The following is a 15,256-nucleotide window of genomic DNA, read 5'->3' on the forward strand; positions in this document are numbered from 1 at the left end:
CCACCAGGGAAGTTCCAAATATTTATTTATTTGGCTGTGCCAGGTCTTAGGTACGGCACACAGGATCTTTGTTGCGGTGTGCAGACTTCTTAGTTGTGGCATGTGGACTCTTAGTTGCAGCATGTGGGATTTAGTTCCCTGACCATGGATGGAACCTGGGCCTGCATTGGAAGTACGGAGTCTTGACCACTGGACCACCAGGGAAGTCCCAATGTAGTCTTATATGATTCAGCAATCATGCTTCTAGGTATCTACCCAGTTAATTTGAAAACTTACGTCCACACAAAATACTTGCATGAGAATGTTTATAGTAGCTTTATTCTTAATCACCAAAACCTGGAAGCAGCCAAAATGTCCTTCAATAGGGAGATAAACAAACTGTGGTACATCTATACAATGAAATATTATTCAGCAATAAAAAGAAATAATCTATTAAGCCACAGAATGTTATGGAGGAAACTTAAATGTGTATTGCTAAGAGATAGAAACCTGTCTGGAAAAGCTACATACTGCATAATTCCAATTATATGACATTCTTGACAAGTCAAAACTATAGGGACCCTAAAAAAGCAGTGGTTGCCAGAGTCTTGGAGAGAGGGGAAGGATTAAACACAGGGGATTTTTAGGATGGAGAAACTATTCTGTATGATACTGTAATGGTGGATACATGACAATATACATTTGTCAAACCCTACAGAACTCTACAGTACCAAGAGTGAAACTACATAGGCACATTTTTAAAAATAACCACCTAGGAGGTAAGGGGATCCCAGGAAGGAATTCATACTATGATATGAGAATCTAACCATATTAGAAATGTATGACACAACCTCACTGAAGGAAATGGCAGTGCTGGGGAAGAGGGAGTGTTGCTGACCTAAGTAACTGGAAATGAAAGGATTCTGTAAGACCAAGGCAAAAGGAACTACATATGAGGGCTGTACTGTAGTTGATAAGTTGTTTCCCTTGGGAGTATGGGTTAATAATTCTGATACTGCTATACATGTATACTGGACTGAACAATTAAGTAAATGGATGGCAGATGGTAGGAACAGGTTTCTCACTGTTTTGGGTAGGAATTTACTGATAAGCAAGGGGAGGGAGCTAGAATGATCCATGTGATAATGAATTAGAGTTAGAGACATTGACAAGGACTCATGTTTAGCTTAATGTAGTTACAGATGATTATATACATAAATGTCTATAGATATGTGTATATTCATGGGTCAGCACACGCACACATTTTTTTTGCTCTGTCAGATGAGAGGGCCAAGGGAATTCCCTGGTGCTCCGGTGGTTAGGACTCCAAGCTCTCACTCCCGAGGGCCCAGGTTGAATCCCTGGTCAGGGAACTAAGACCTCACAAGCCAAAAAAAAAAAAAAGAAAAAAAGAAAGATGAGAGGTCCAAACAGAAATAACACCCTAGTAGCAATGACCACACATAGCAACCAGATCTTGGTTTTTAATACTATTCTCTAATGAAAGGAACCAGAAGTCCTTGGAGAAATGACAGATTCTAGAACTGGGGCAGGAAATATTCAAGATGAACCTGAAGCATCTTGTAACTTGTAAGTACCAGAAAGTAAGGAAGTGCTAAAAAAAAAAAGATAGAATAAACCACATTGATGCGGGTATGTGAAAGGGGCACAAAAACCAACTGAAAGAGGTTCTGATGGCCAAAGCTGGAACTTGAGCAAGAAAATAAAGTAGTATTAGGTTTTATAACCCAAAGTATTAAATATCTGTGAGTTCATTTTGATATAAATAAATAATCTAATAAATTACTAAATAGGAGAGAAGAGACAGACTCCTGTGCTTAAAAGTTCAAATAATTTATGTAGATAGTCCACCCTAGAGGAGGGGGCGCATAACTCTCCATTCCTTAAATGTGGGCTGCACATATGGACTTCCTTTTAAAGAGCACAATATGGCAAATGAGGAAAAAACTAACTTTGCAGTGGAGAAACCTGACAAGCACTATTTTAGCTAGGTGATCAAGGTCAACACTGAGTCATAAATCATTTGATAATATGTACCCTTGAAATGATATTGTGACAATAGTACTTTACCTCTGTGATCTTTCTGCCAAAACCCCATAGCCCCAGGGTAAATGTGAGAAAAATATCAGATGAATTCCAATAGAGGGGCATTTTACAATACACCTGACTGGTACTCCTCAAACCCATCAGGGACATCAAACACAAGGAAAAATCTGAGAAATTGTCACAGCCAAGAAAGCCTAAGGAGACATGGCAACTAGATGTAATCTGGTACCCTGGATGGGCTCCTGAAACAGAAAAAGGACACTAGGTAAAAACAAGGAATTATTAATCAATTACAAACTTTAATTAATAATGTCTCAATATTGGTTTGTTAATTATAGCAACTGCATCATACTAATGTAAATATTAATAATAATAAAGTATGGTGAGATAAATGGAACTTTATTATAGTCTCAATTTTTCTCTAAATCTAAAACTGCCTGAAAAAAATGAATGTGAAATGAAGACAATGCCAGATAAGCAATGACTTGGTGCTGGTAGACTGGCCTTACAAGACATAGTAAAGAAGTCCTTTAGGTTGAAAGAAAATGACACCAGAGGATAATGCAATTTCACACAAAGAAATAAAGAGCACCAGTATATGTAAGTAAATTTAAAAGACGGTAAAAATATTTTCTTTTTCCTCTCTTAGTCAATTAAAAAGACAATCATATAAAACAATAATTTATATGGACTTCCCTGATGGCGCAGTGGTTAAGAATACTCCCACCAATGCAGGGGACATGGGTTTAATCCCTGGTCCAGGAAGATCCCACATGCCTCGGCACAACTAAGCCCATGTGCCACAACTACTGAGCCCACGTTCCACAACCACTGAAGCCCACGTGCCTAGAGCCTGTGCTCCACAACAAGAGAAGCCACCACATTGAGAAGCCTGTGCACTGCAATGAAGAGTAGCCCCCGCTTGCTGCAACTAGAGAAAGCCCGCGTGCAGCAGCGAAGACCCAATGCAGCCAAAAATAAATAAGTAAATAAATAAATAACAATAATTATAAAACTATATTGTTGGGCATATAATGCGTAAATATGTAATATATATGACAAAGCACAAAGGAGGGGAAGAGAATGGAGCTATTGGAGCAAAGGTTCTATATTTTGCTGAAATTAAGTTAGTACTAATCTCTGACAGATTGTGGTAATTTAAGGTGTATACTGCAGTTCCTAGAACAACCACTAAGAAAATTACTCCAAAAATGTAGGAAAAAATGGAATTAAAAGGTAGACTAGGGCTTCCCTGGTGACGCAGTGGTTGAGAGTCCACCTGCCGATGCAGGGGACACAGGTTCGTGCCCCAGTCTGGGAGGATACCACATGCTGTGGAGCGGCTGGGCCCGTGAGCCATGGCCGCTGAGCCTGCGTGTCCGGAGCCTGTGCTCCGCAACGGGAGAGGCCACAACGGTGAGAGGCCCGCGTACTTCAAAAAAAAAAAAAAAAAAAAACCAAAAAAAAAAAGGTAGACTAGAAAATATCTGTTTAGGGGACTTCCCTGGTGGCGCAGTGGTTAAGATCCACCTGCCAATGCACAGGACACGGCTTTGATCCCTGGTCCCAGAAGATCCCACATGCCATGGAGCAAGTAAGCCCGTGTGCTACAACTACTGAGCCTGCGCTCTAGAACCCACGAGCCACAACTACTGAGCCAGTGTGGCACAACTACTGAAGCCCACGTGCCTAGAACCTGTGCTCCGCAACAAGAGAAGCCACCGCAATGAGAAGCCTGCAAACCACAAAGAAGAGTAGTCCCTGCTTGCTGCAACTAGAAGAAGCCTGCACGCAGCAACGAAGACCCAACACAACTAAAAATAAAAATAAAATATCTGTTTAACACAGAAGGCAGTAAAAGAAGAATAGAAGAAGAAAAAGATATATGAGACATATGGAAAACAGCAAAATAGCAGGTATATATCCAACCATATCAATAATTACATTAAATATGAATTAATCACTCCAGCCAAAAGTCAGAGATTGCCATATTGTATTTAAAAATTAAAAAAATCCCACAAGATCCAACTATAAGCAACACATCCTAGATTCAATCTTGCTAACAGTAACCACAGGGGAGCTAGAGAGACTATACTAATATCCGACAAAATAAACGTTAAGGAAAAAAAAATGGTTCTAGAGACAACAGAAGACATTTTATAATGATAAAAGGGTCAGTTCATCAGGAAGCTAACACAATTATAAACATATGTGCATCTAACAACAGAGCCTTCAAATACAGGAAGCAAAAAAACTGACAGAATTAAAGAGAGAAATAACAGTAATATTGGAGAGTTCAATATGCCGCTCTCAATAATGGATAGAACAACTAGATAGAAAAATCAGCAAAGAGATACATAGAAGACTAGAACAACAATATAAACCAACTATAAAACACTGCACCTGACAACAACCAGATATATATTCTTCTCAAGAACACATGGAATACTCTCCAGAATAGGTCATATGCTAGGCTACAAAACAAATCCCAATACATTTAAAAGAATTAAAATAATACAGAGCATGTCCCTCAATTGCAATGTGATAGATAGATGGATAGATAGATTATATATAATCTCCTTCTGGTTCTGCTCTCATGGTTGAATTCTGACTGATACAAGTTCATAATACAACACTAAAACCATGATCCATATAAGAAAAAAATGATAAATTGATGGAACATCATCAAAATTAAACACTTTTGGGTTTCAAGGCACCATTAAGAAAATGAAAGACAAGCCACAGAATGGGAGAAAACATTTGCAAATCACTTTTCTGATAAAGGACTTGTATCCAGGATATATAAGGAACTCTTAAAACTCAACAATAAAAATGGCTAAGTATTTGAATAGCCATTTCATCAAAGATATAGGAATGACTAATAAGCACATGAAAAAATACTCAACATCATTAATCATTAGGGAAATGCAAATTAAAACCACAATGAGGGCTTCCCTGGTGGCGCAGTGGTTGAGAGTCCGCCTGCCAGATGCAGGGGACACGGGTTCGTGCCCCGGTCTGGGAAGATCCCACGTGCCGCGGAGCGGCTGGGCCGGTGAGCCATGGCCGCTGGGCCTGCGCGTCCGGAGCCTGTGCTCCGCAACGGGAGAGGCCACAACAGTGAGAGGCCCGCGTACCGCAAAAAAAAAAAAAACAAAACACAATGAGATATCACTTCATACTTATTAGAAAGGCTATAATAAAAAAGACAGACAATGACAAGAGTTGTTGAGGATGTGAAGAAACTGGAACCGTAATACACTGCTGATGGAAATTGCAATGGCGCTGTCACTTGGGAAATCAGTTAACAATTTCTTAAAAAGTTAAACATAAGTTTACCAGCAATAGATAAATAAATGACATAGAAATTCTACTCCTAGGTATCCCCAAAAAGAAATGAAATTTTATGTCCACACAAAAACTTATACATGTGTGTTCATAGCAGCATTATTCATAAAAGCCAAAAAGTGGGAGCAATGCAAATGTCCATGCACTGGTAAATGGATAAACAAAGTTTGGTATATGCAAACAATGGTGTACAATTGGCAATAGAAAGGAAGAAACTACTGATACATCCTATAACATGGCTGAACCTCAAAAACATTATGCTAAATGAAAGACATCAGACATAAAAGACTACATAAAATATGATTCCACTTTATGAAATATCCAGGAAAGGCAAATCTATTGAGACAGAAAAGAGATTAGTGGTTGTCTGGGGCTGAGGGTGGGAATGAGGATTGACTGCAAATGGGCCTGAGAGATCTTTGGGGGATGATAAAAATGTTCTAAGTTAGATTGTGGTGATAGTTGCACAACTCTAAATTTATTAAAAGTCATTGAATTGTACAATTATCGTGGGTAAATTTTATGGTACGTAAATTATAAAGCTCTTTTTTAGAAAAAGTCAAATCTATTTTCAAAGTCTTAGAGCACTCTTACCTCGTTTTTTCTTTTGTTTCTTCTTTTCTTCAAAGATGTACTAATTCTGCTCAGTAGCTTGACATTGCTCTCGATAGCTTTGAGCGTTTCTGGTAACATCTCCATTTGTGCTATACAGTGGTGGTGTTCATCAATATCAATTGTAGTCATCTCAGACAAAATGACGTCTTGAAGAGAGTAAAAAAAATTACTTTTGTGCAGAAAAATAAATAATTATAACCATATAGGCTTATAATATTGGCTACCTATTCAATATTGTAGTATTGGGAAATATAGGTATCTCGTAATTATTTCTATTCTGAGGCTTCTCTCTATGAAGAAATTTAAAAAGAGAAACTTGGAATAGAAGGCTGAACAATAAGCCTTGGCCATGAAAATATGGTTAAAATATGGTTGAAAGGTGTCTAATTTGTTAGTTCCCTGACTTCAGGGATGGGGATATCTAAAATGTGAACATGTGCTTTAATATTGGGGATCTAAACCCCAATTAACTCCTTTGGTAAGTTTTCTAGTATTTTATAACCCCTGTTACATGAGATTTCTTGTAACTAAATGAAATTTCTCTTTTTTGTATTCTTAGCTTATTCATTCTTTCATTCAACCAGTGTCTCCTCTGTCATGTACTGTTCTAGATCCTGAAGATACAGCATTGAATAAAACAAATTCCCTAATTTCATACTATTTACATTCTAGTGAAAGGACACAGACAAAAAATATTTTAAAGACACATTAATTATAAAGTATGTCAGATGGTAAGAAATGCTATAGACAAAAATAAAGAAGAGTAAAGAATAATGGACAGTGCCAGTGGGTAGAGAATGGGGATGGTCAGAGAACACCTCATTTTAAATAGAAATATAAGCAGAGAATGAGCCATGTGGCTACCTGATGGAAAATGTTCCAGGCAAGGGACTAGAAAGCATAAGGACACTGGGCAGGAGTATGCTGGCATGCTTGAAGAAAAGCAAGGAGGCCAGAATAGCTGGTACTAAGTGAGCGAGCTTATATTTTCCTTATTCTATTCTTCCTGGAACAGAGAGCACCTGTTCTCTAAATAACCACCTTAGTCTTTTCTTGTTTAGTCTTCTTCTAATCCTTCATAATTTGGTTATAATTCCATTCTCTAGCTTTTTCATTAACTTTAAATCACTTCTGGAAACTTACTCCATTCTTCCAACCAGGCCAGAATGTAGACAAGAGTCTTTTCTTTAATTTCAGCAGTCTTGGCACAAGTAACTATTTTCTCCAGCAAACTTGCTCTCTATTTCTTATGTTCTGTAAGGGATATTTTCCTTCCAGAGTGCACATTCTCATCCATAGTATAGTGATTTATTATTATCTACTGCACATTCTGCATGATGTCACCCAGCTGCATATTAAGGTCCTATAAGAATAAGAAGGGGGAATATATTAATAAATCCTCTGTTTGACCGTAAGCTTTGACCACCTTTCTTCCCAGAATGTCAGTGACAGTCACTATAGAGCTGTCTAATCAAAGGGCTGCCAATTCTAGTTTTTTGTTGTTGTTGTCTTTTGTTTGTTTGTTTTTGGCTGCGTGGCATGTGAGATCTTAGTTTCCTGACCAGGGATCAAATCCACACCCCCCTGCAGTGGAAGCATGGAGTCTTAACCACTGGACCACCAGGGAAGTCCCCTAATTCCAGTTTTTCTCTGAGTCTCAGATTTTCCTCTTAAATTTTTTTTCTCTGCCTTCATCCTAGCATTGCTATGATATAATGAAAAGAATATTGGGTCTGAAACCATATCTGGACTCCAACTCTAGCTCTCTCATTAAAATGACTTTTAATAAATCACTTAACAATTCTGAGCTGCCCTGACTCATCTGTAAAATAATGGAGATGCTGAGTTTATAGTTGATGTGAGACGCGTAAGATGTGTGAAATACCTTATAAACTGTGGCTGCTGTAAACAAACTAATTAATTACTAATTAATTAAAGGAAGTTACTTCTTTTTCTTTTTTTAATCAACGCTTACACCTGGAAAGCAGCTATCAGAATATTCCACAACATGACTTCTACTTCATTATTTCCCCTCCTCAAGAATCTATCAGCAAATTCTCAGTGGGGGTAATTACTGCCTCATATGGGCATTTAGAAATTTGTGGGGACTTCCCTGGTAGCGCAGTGGCTAAGAATCTGCCTGCCAATGCAATGGACACGGGTTCCATCCCTGGTCGGGGAAGATCCCACATGCCGTGAAGCAAATAAGCCCATGCGCCATAACTACTGAGACTGCACTCTAGAGCCGGCGAGCCACAACTACAGAGCCCACACACTGCAACTACTGAAGCCCACATGCCTAGAGCCCGTGCTCCACAACAAGAGTGGCCACTGCAATGAGAAGCCCGCGCACCCCAACAAAGAGTAGCTCCCGCTCACCACAACTAGAGAAAGCCTGCATGCAGCAATGAAGACCCAACGCAGCCTAAATAAATAAATAACTTAAAAAAGAAATTTGTGGAAGCATTTTTGGTTGTAACAATGAATGGGAGGGAAGATTTATTGTATTTAGTAAAAGATGCTAAGGAGTGCCAGCCCACCCAACGGTGCAATGGACAGTACACATGTTAAAGAATTGGTCCGTCCTGCATAAATTTTGACTGTCCCATGGGATATTCACATAGGTTTAAAAAAAATCTGTTTATAATTATCTGAGCCTAGAAACTTACTCTTTTTAAAGTATAAATGCAGAATAATTTTTTACAAAGTTTCATTGCTTACTGAAATTTCCAGGAATGCAAATATTTTATAAATCAAAGGAAAATATTCTTTAGAATTTCTCCAATAAAATTTCACCATTCTGAAACACCATAGTACCAACTAGCAAGGCACTACTGCTAATAGTATGTAGTGCCAGTACAATAAACCTGCATTTGTATCAGCCTGTATTTGTAGCTTTCATATTTATTTTAATTCTACATAAGGATGCAAGCCTCTATCTACTACTTTGTTATGTCTTCTAGTGAAGTTTGACCTAGAATTTACACATTGAAATGCATGTTATTATAAATTAGCACTTATATTTACGCTCACATATTAATTTTTTAAAGTATCAGTATAGATATTTTATCTATGAATTTCACTTCAGAGGAACAAAGGTATGTTAAAAATATTTTAAAAGGGAATGGTAAATCTGATAGATGGAGAATCACTGCTCCATCGTTTCCAAATTTATCAATTACTCGCTCAGTTTGGCTTCAGACAAACTGAACTCTCTCTACACTCCTTACAATAACATTAAGATTTGGATTTTGCAAGCCAAATCACCATGTCAAAAGAGTAATCAGGGCTTCCCTGGTGGCGCAGTGGTTGAGAGTCCGCCTGCCGATGCAGGGGACGCGGGTTCGTGTCCCGGTCCGGGAGGATCCCACATGCCGTGGAGTGGCTGGGCCCGTGAGCCATGGCTGCTGAGCCTGTGCGTCTGGAGCCTGTGCTCCACAATGGGAGAGGCCACAACAGTGAGAGGCCCGCGTACCGCAAAAAAAAAAAAAAAAAAAAAAAAAGAGTAATCAAATGTTAGGTGCTGGAAATACTGCAATCAGAAATAGGTAATGCAGTTGCAGCAAATTATCAGAAATACAGGAGAGCAGAGACAAAGTTTGATAAGCCGTGATGAAGAATAACATTACAAACTAACACACAGCATGGTGATTAAAGAAAAAGTATCACCAACTTCTCATAAATTCTCCCAGAAAATTGAAGAGAAAGGAACCTTTCTCAACTCATTCTTTGTGGTCAGAATTACCCTCATACCAAAGTCAGATAAAGATACTGCAAAACAGAAAAAACAAAAAAACTACAGACCAACATCTCTAAACATTGTTGCAAAAATCCTCAACAAAATACTAGCAAACAGAATTAAACAGCACATTAATAGAATTATATACCATGACCACGTGGGGTTTATTCAAGGGAAAAAATGGTTCAACATGTGAAAATAAATGAATGAAATATACCAAATTTACAAAAGGAAGGGGAAAAAAATCATATGATCATCTCAATTGATGCAGAATAAGCATGTGACAAAATTCAGCACCCTTTCATGATGAAAACTTCAACAAAGCAGGTATAGAGGGAACATACCTCAAAATAATAAATGCCATATATGACAAGCCCACAGCTAACATCATACTGAAAAGTGAAAATCTGAAAATTATTCCTCTAAGATTAGGAACAAGGCAAGGATGCCCACTCTTACCAGTTCTGTTTGACATATTACTGGAAGCCCTAGCCAGAGTAATTAGGCAAGAAAAAAGAAATAGGGACTTCCCTGGTGGTGCAGTGGTTAAGAATCCACCTGCCAATGCAGGGGACATGGGTTCAATCCCTGGTCTGGGAAGATCCCACATGTTGTGGGGCAACATAGCCCGTGTACCACAATTACTAAGCCTGTGCTCTAGAACCTGTGAGCCACAGCTACTGAACCTGCGTGCCACAACTACTGGAGCCTGCATGCCACAACTACTGAAGCCCATGCACCTAAAGCCTGTGCTCCACAACAAGAGAAGCCTGCGCACAGCAACGAAGAGTAGCCCCCACTCACCGCAACTAGAGAAACCCACCTGCAGCAGCAAAGACTCAACACAGCCAAAAATAAATAAATATTTTAAAAAAGAAAAAGAAATAAAAGACATCCATATTGAAAAGGAGGAAATATTATATTTGTTTGCAGATGGTATAATCTTATATATAGAAAACTCTAAAGATTACATCAAAAGGGACTTCCCTTGTGGCGCAGTGGTTAAGAATCCACCTGCCAATGCAGGGGGCATGGGTTCGATCCCTGGTCCAGGAAGAGTCCACATGCCATGGAGCAATTAAGCCCGTGCACCACAACTACTGAGGCTGTGCTCTAGAACCCACAAGCCACAACTACTGGGCCCGTGTGCCACAACTACTGAAGCTTGCATGCCTAGAGCCCATGCTCCACAAAAGAGAAGCCACCGCAATGAGAAGCCCACTGTAATGAAGAGTAGCCCCTGCTCGCCACAACTAGAGAAAGCCTGTGTGCAGCAACGAAGACCCAACACAGCCAAAAAAAAAAGTTTCCATCAAAAAACAACAGCAACAACAACAAAAACCAAACCTGTTAGAACAAATAAATGAATTCATGAAAGTTGCAGGATACAAAATCATACACAAAAATGTTTAGTTTTCTATATACTAATAATGAACTATCAGAAAGAGAAATTAAGAAAGTAATCCCATTTACAACTTCATCAAAAAGAATAAAATACCTGAGACTAAATTTAACCAAGGAGGTGAAAGATGTGTATATTGGAAACTACAAGACATTAATGAAAGAAATTGAAGAAGACACACATGGAAAAGTATTTCATGCTCATACACTGCGAGAATTAATATTGTTAAAATATCTATACTACCCAAAGCAACCTACAGATTGAATACAATCCTTTTCAAAATTCCAATGACATTTTTTACAGAAATAGAACAAAAAATCCTAAAAATAGAAGAAAAAATCCTGAAATTTTTTACAGAAATAGAACAAAAAATCCTAAAATTTGATTCTTTTGGAATCATAAAAGACCCTGAAGAGCTAAAGCAATATTGAGAAAAAAGACAAAAGCTGGAGGCATCAAGCTCCCTGATTTCAAACAATATTACAAGCTATAGAAATTAAAACAGTATGATATCAGCATAAAAATAGACACATACATCAATGGAACAGTAAAGAGAGCCTGGAAATAAACCCACACACACATATCATCAGTTTATGACAAAGGAACCAAGAAGGGCTTCCCTGGTGGTGCAGTGGTTAAGAATCTGCCTGCCAATGCAGGGGACTTGGGATCGAGCCCTGGTCCGGGATGATCCCACATGCCGCGGAGCAACTAAACCCGTGCGCCACAGCTACTGAACCTGTGCTCTAGAGCCCACAAGCCACAACTACTGAGCCCGTGAGCCACAACTACTGAAGCCCACGTGCCTAGAGCCCGTGCTCTGCCACAAAAGAATCCACCACAATGAGAAACCCGTGCACCGCAACGAAGAGTAGCCCCCACTCACCGCAACTAGAGAAAAGCCCGCATGCAGCAACAAAGACCTAAGGCAGCCAAAATTATAAAAAAAAAAAAAAAGGAACCAAGAATATTAAATATTAAAAAGAACTTATTTAAAAATAAACTCTCAACATCAAATAAATAAATAACCCAATTCAAAAATGGGCAAAGGACTTGAATAGACATTCAAAGAAGATATATAAAATGGCCAACAGATATATGAAAAAAAGCTCAACATCACTAATCATTAGGGAAATGCAAATCAAACTCATAATGAGATACCACTTCACACCCATACAGATGGCTACTATCAAAAACAAACAAACAAGTGAAAAATAGAAAATAAATGTTGGCAAGGATATGAAAATTGGAACTCTTGTGCACTATTGGTGGGAATACAAAATGATACAGCCACTATGGAAAATGTATGGCAGTTCCTCAAAATATTAAAAATAGAATTACCATATGATCCAGCAATTTTACTTCTGGGTATATACCTGAAATAATTGAAAACAGGGTCCCTAAGAGATCTTAGTACACCTGTGTTCATAGTAGCATTATTCACAATAGCCAAGAGATAGAAGCAACCCAAGTGTGCATTAACAGCTGAAAGGATAACAATATGTGGTATATACATACATTGAAATGTTATTCAGCCTTAAAAAGGAAAGAAATTCTGACACATGGTACATGGATGAACCTTAAGACATTAAACTAAGTGAAATAAGCCAGTCATAAAAAACAAATACTGTATGATTTCACTAATATGAGATATCTAGAATGGTAGAATTTATAGAAACAAGTAAAATGGTGGTTTCCAGAGGCTAAAGGGAAGAGGGAAATAGGGTATTGTTTAATAGGTGTAGAGTTTTAGTTTTGCAAGATGAAAAAGTTCTGGGGGAATCCCCTGGCAGTCCAGTGGTTAGGACTCCGTGCTCTCACTGCCAAGGGCTGTGCAGTGGGGCCAAAAAAAAAAAAAAAAGATGAAAATGTTCTGGAGGTTGATTGCATAACAATGTGATTATACTTAATACTACTGAACTATATACTTAAAAATGATTAAGATGATAAAATTTATGTTATGTACGTTCTACCACAATTAAAATTAGACAAAAACTTTTTTTAAATTAAAATAAGGAGTAATCAGATGTTAAGTGCTGGAAATATTGCAATAAGAAACAGATGATCCAGTTGCAGCCAGTAATTTAAGTCAGGTATACAGGAGAGCAGAGTCAAACTTTGCTAGGTCAAGTGATGAAAAATAACATTACGAACTAACCAGCTGCTCATAAATTCTTCCAGAAAACTGAACAGGAAAGAACATTTCCCAACTTATCCTTTGAGGCCAGCATTATCCTGATACCCAAATCAGACAAAGACATAAGAAAATAAACTATATGTCAATATTCTTTATGAACACAGTCACAAAAATGCTTAACAAAATGTTAGAAATTAGATCAAACAATGGACTAGAAAGAAAACATTATGAATAAGTGGGGTTTATTCCTAGAACACAAGGTTGATTCAAAACTGGAAAATTAATAAATGTAAGTCACCATATCAATAGTCTAAATAAGAAAAAACATATGATCATCTCAATAGATGCAGAAAAAGCAGCTGACAACATTCATTCATGATTTTTAAAAAAATTCTATAGCAAACTAGGAATAGAGGATAACTTCCCCAACGTGATGAAGAACATTTACAAAAAATTTACAGCTAGGATTATACTTAATGGTGAAAGTCTAAATTGCTCTAAGGATTCATTTTTATTCAATCTTGTATTAAGGTCCTACCCAATGCAATAAAGTAAGAAAAGGAAATAAAAGAATATTCATTGGAAAGGGAGAAATAAAAGGTTTGTATTTACAGACCAAACAAAAACAAAAACAAACCAAAAATCAAACAAACAAAAAACTGTCTGTATAAAAACTCCCAAAGAATCTATAAAAAAGAGCTTCCAGTATACAAAAATCAAAACCATATTTCTATGCACTAGCAATAAACAATTGAAATTTAATAAAACAGTACCATTTGCAATTAACACTAAAAATATGAAATACTTAAGTACAAATCTAACAAGTGCAGGATCTGTACATTGAAAATTACAAAGCATTGATGAAAGAAATCAAAGAAGATCTAAATAAATGATGACAATTCTAAGCACAGACAAGGATGTAGAGCAACTGGAACTCATACTTTCCCAGTAGGAATGCAAAATAGTAAAGCTATTTAAGATAACAGTTAGGCAGTTTTTTGTAAACGTATGCTACCATACGATCTAGCAATACCATTCCTAGGTATTTAGCCAAGAGATGAAAACTTATGTTTATACAAGAATTTATACATGAATGTTTGTAGTGACTCTACTTGTAATTGCTCCAAACTGGAAACAACCCCAATATCCTTCAGCTAGTGAATGCATGCTTTATGCTAAGACAGATTCAAATGATGTAGGGTATGATTCCCTTTGTGTGGCATTCAGGAAAGGGAAAACTATAAGGACAGAAAACTAATGGCTTCAGGGGTCTATCAGCCAGGGAGAGGTTGGCCACAAAAGGGCATAAGGGGATTTTTCGAGGAGACAGAATTGTTTTAAATCTGAATTTTGATGGTGATGACATGTCTTTGTCAAAACTCTTGAACAGTATACCAAAAAGTGAGAATTTTACCTTAATTAAAAAAAACAAAGTTACAGGCAGTAGAATCAGACTACCTGGATTTTATTTTATTTTTTTTAATTTTTAAATTTTTTTGGCTGCGTTGGGTCTTCATTGCTGTGAGCGGGCTTTCTCTAGTTTTGGTGAGCGGGGGCTATTCTTTGTTGTGGTGCACGGGCTTCTCATTGTGGTGGCTTCTCTTGTTGCGGAACAGAGGCTCTAGGCACACAGGCTTCAGCAGTTGCAGCACTCTGGCTCAGTAGTTGTGGTACACGGGATTAGTTGCTCTGCGGCATGAGGGATCTTCCCGGACCAGGGATCAAACCCGTATCCCCTGCATTGGCAGGTGGATTCCCAAGCACTGCACCACCAGGAAATCCCACACTACCTGGATTTGATTCAGATCCACCACAGTGTAACAACTATGACCTTTAGGCAGGCCTCAAATAGTCTCAGTTTCCCATCCGTGAAATAGGATTAATAGTAATACCTATCCATGTTGAATTATCATGGGAATTAAGTGAGATAATCTGTAAATAAACTTTTACCATAGGTAACATGGTAAAC

The 15,256-nt window shown here is 37.9% G+C and overlaps 1 protein-coding gene across 1 annotated transcript in view; it reads right to left on the minus strand.

Moving 5' to 3' along the window:
- Positions 1-15,256, minus strand: part of FAM186A (family with sequence similarity 186 member A) — a gene marked incomplete at both ends in the record, with an annotated part of 117,525 nt that overhangs the window by 75,132 nt on the left and 27,137 nt on the right. Inside the window, 5 exon segments of the mRNA XM_082666156.1 lie at positions 5,989-6,027; positions 6,030-6,155; positions 7,153-7,249; positions 7,253-7,327; positions 7,331-7,372. Of these exon segments, the coding sequence (XP_082522282.1) occupies positions 5,989-6,027; positions 6,030-6,155; positions 7,153-7,249; positions 7,253-7,327; positions 7,331-7,372 (379 nt within the window).

This window comes from Grampus griseus, assembly GCF_964374135.1.
Source record: "Grampus griseus genome assembly, chromosome: 11".
NCBI lineage: Eukaryota > Metazoa > Chordata > Mammalia > Artiodactyla > Delphinidae > Grampus > Grampus griseus.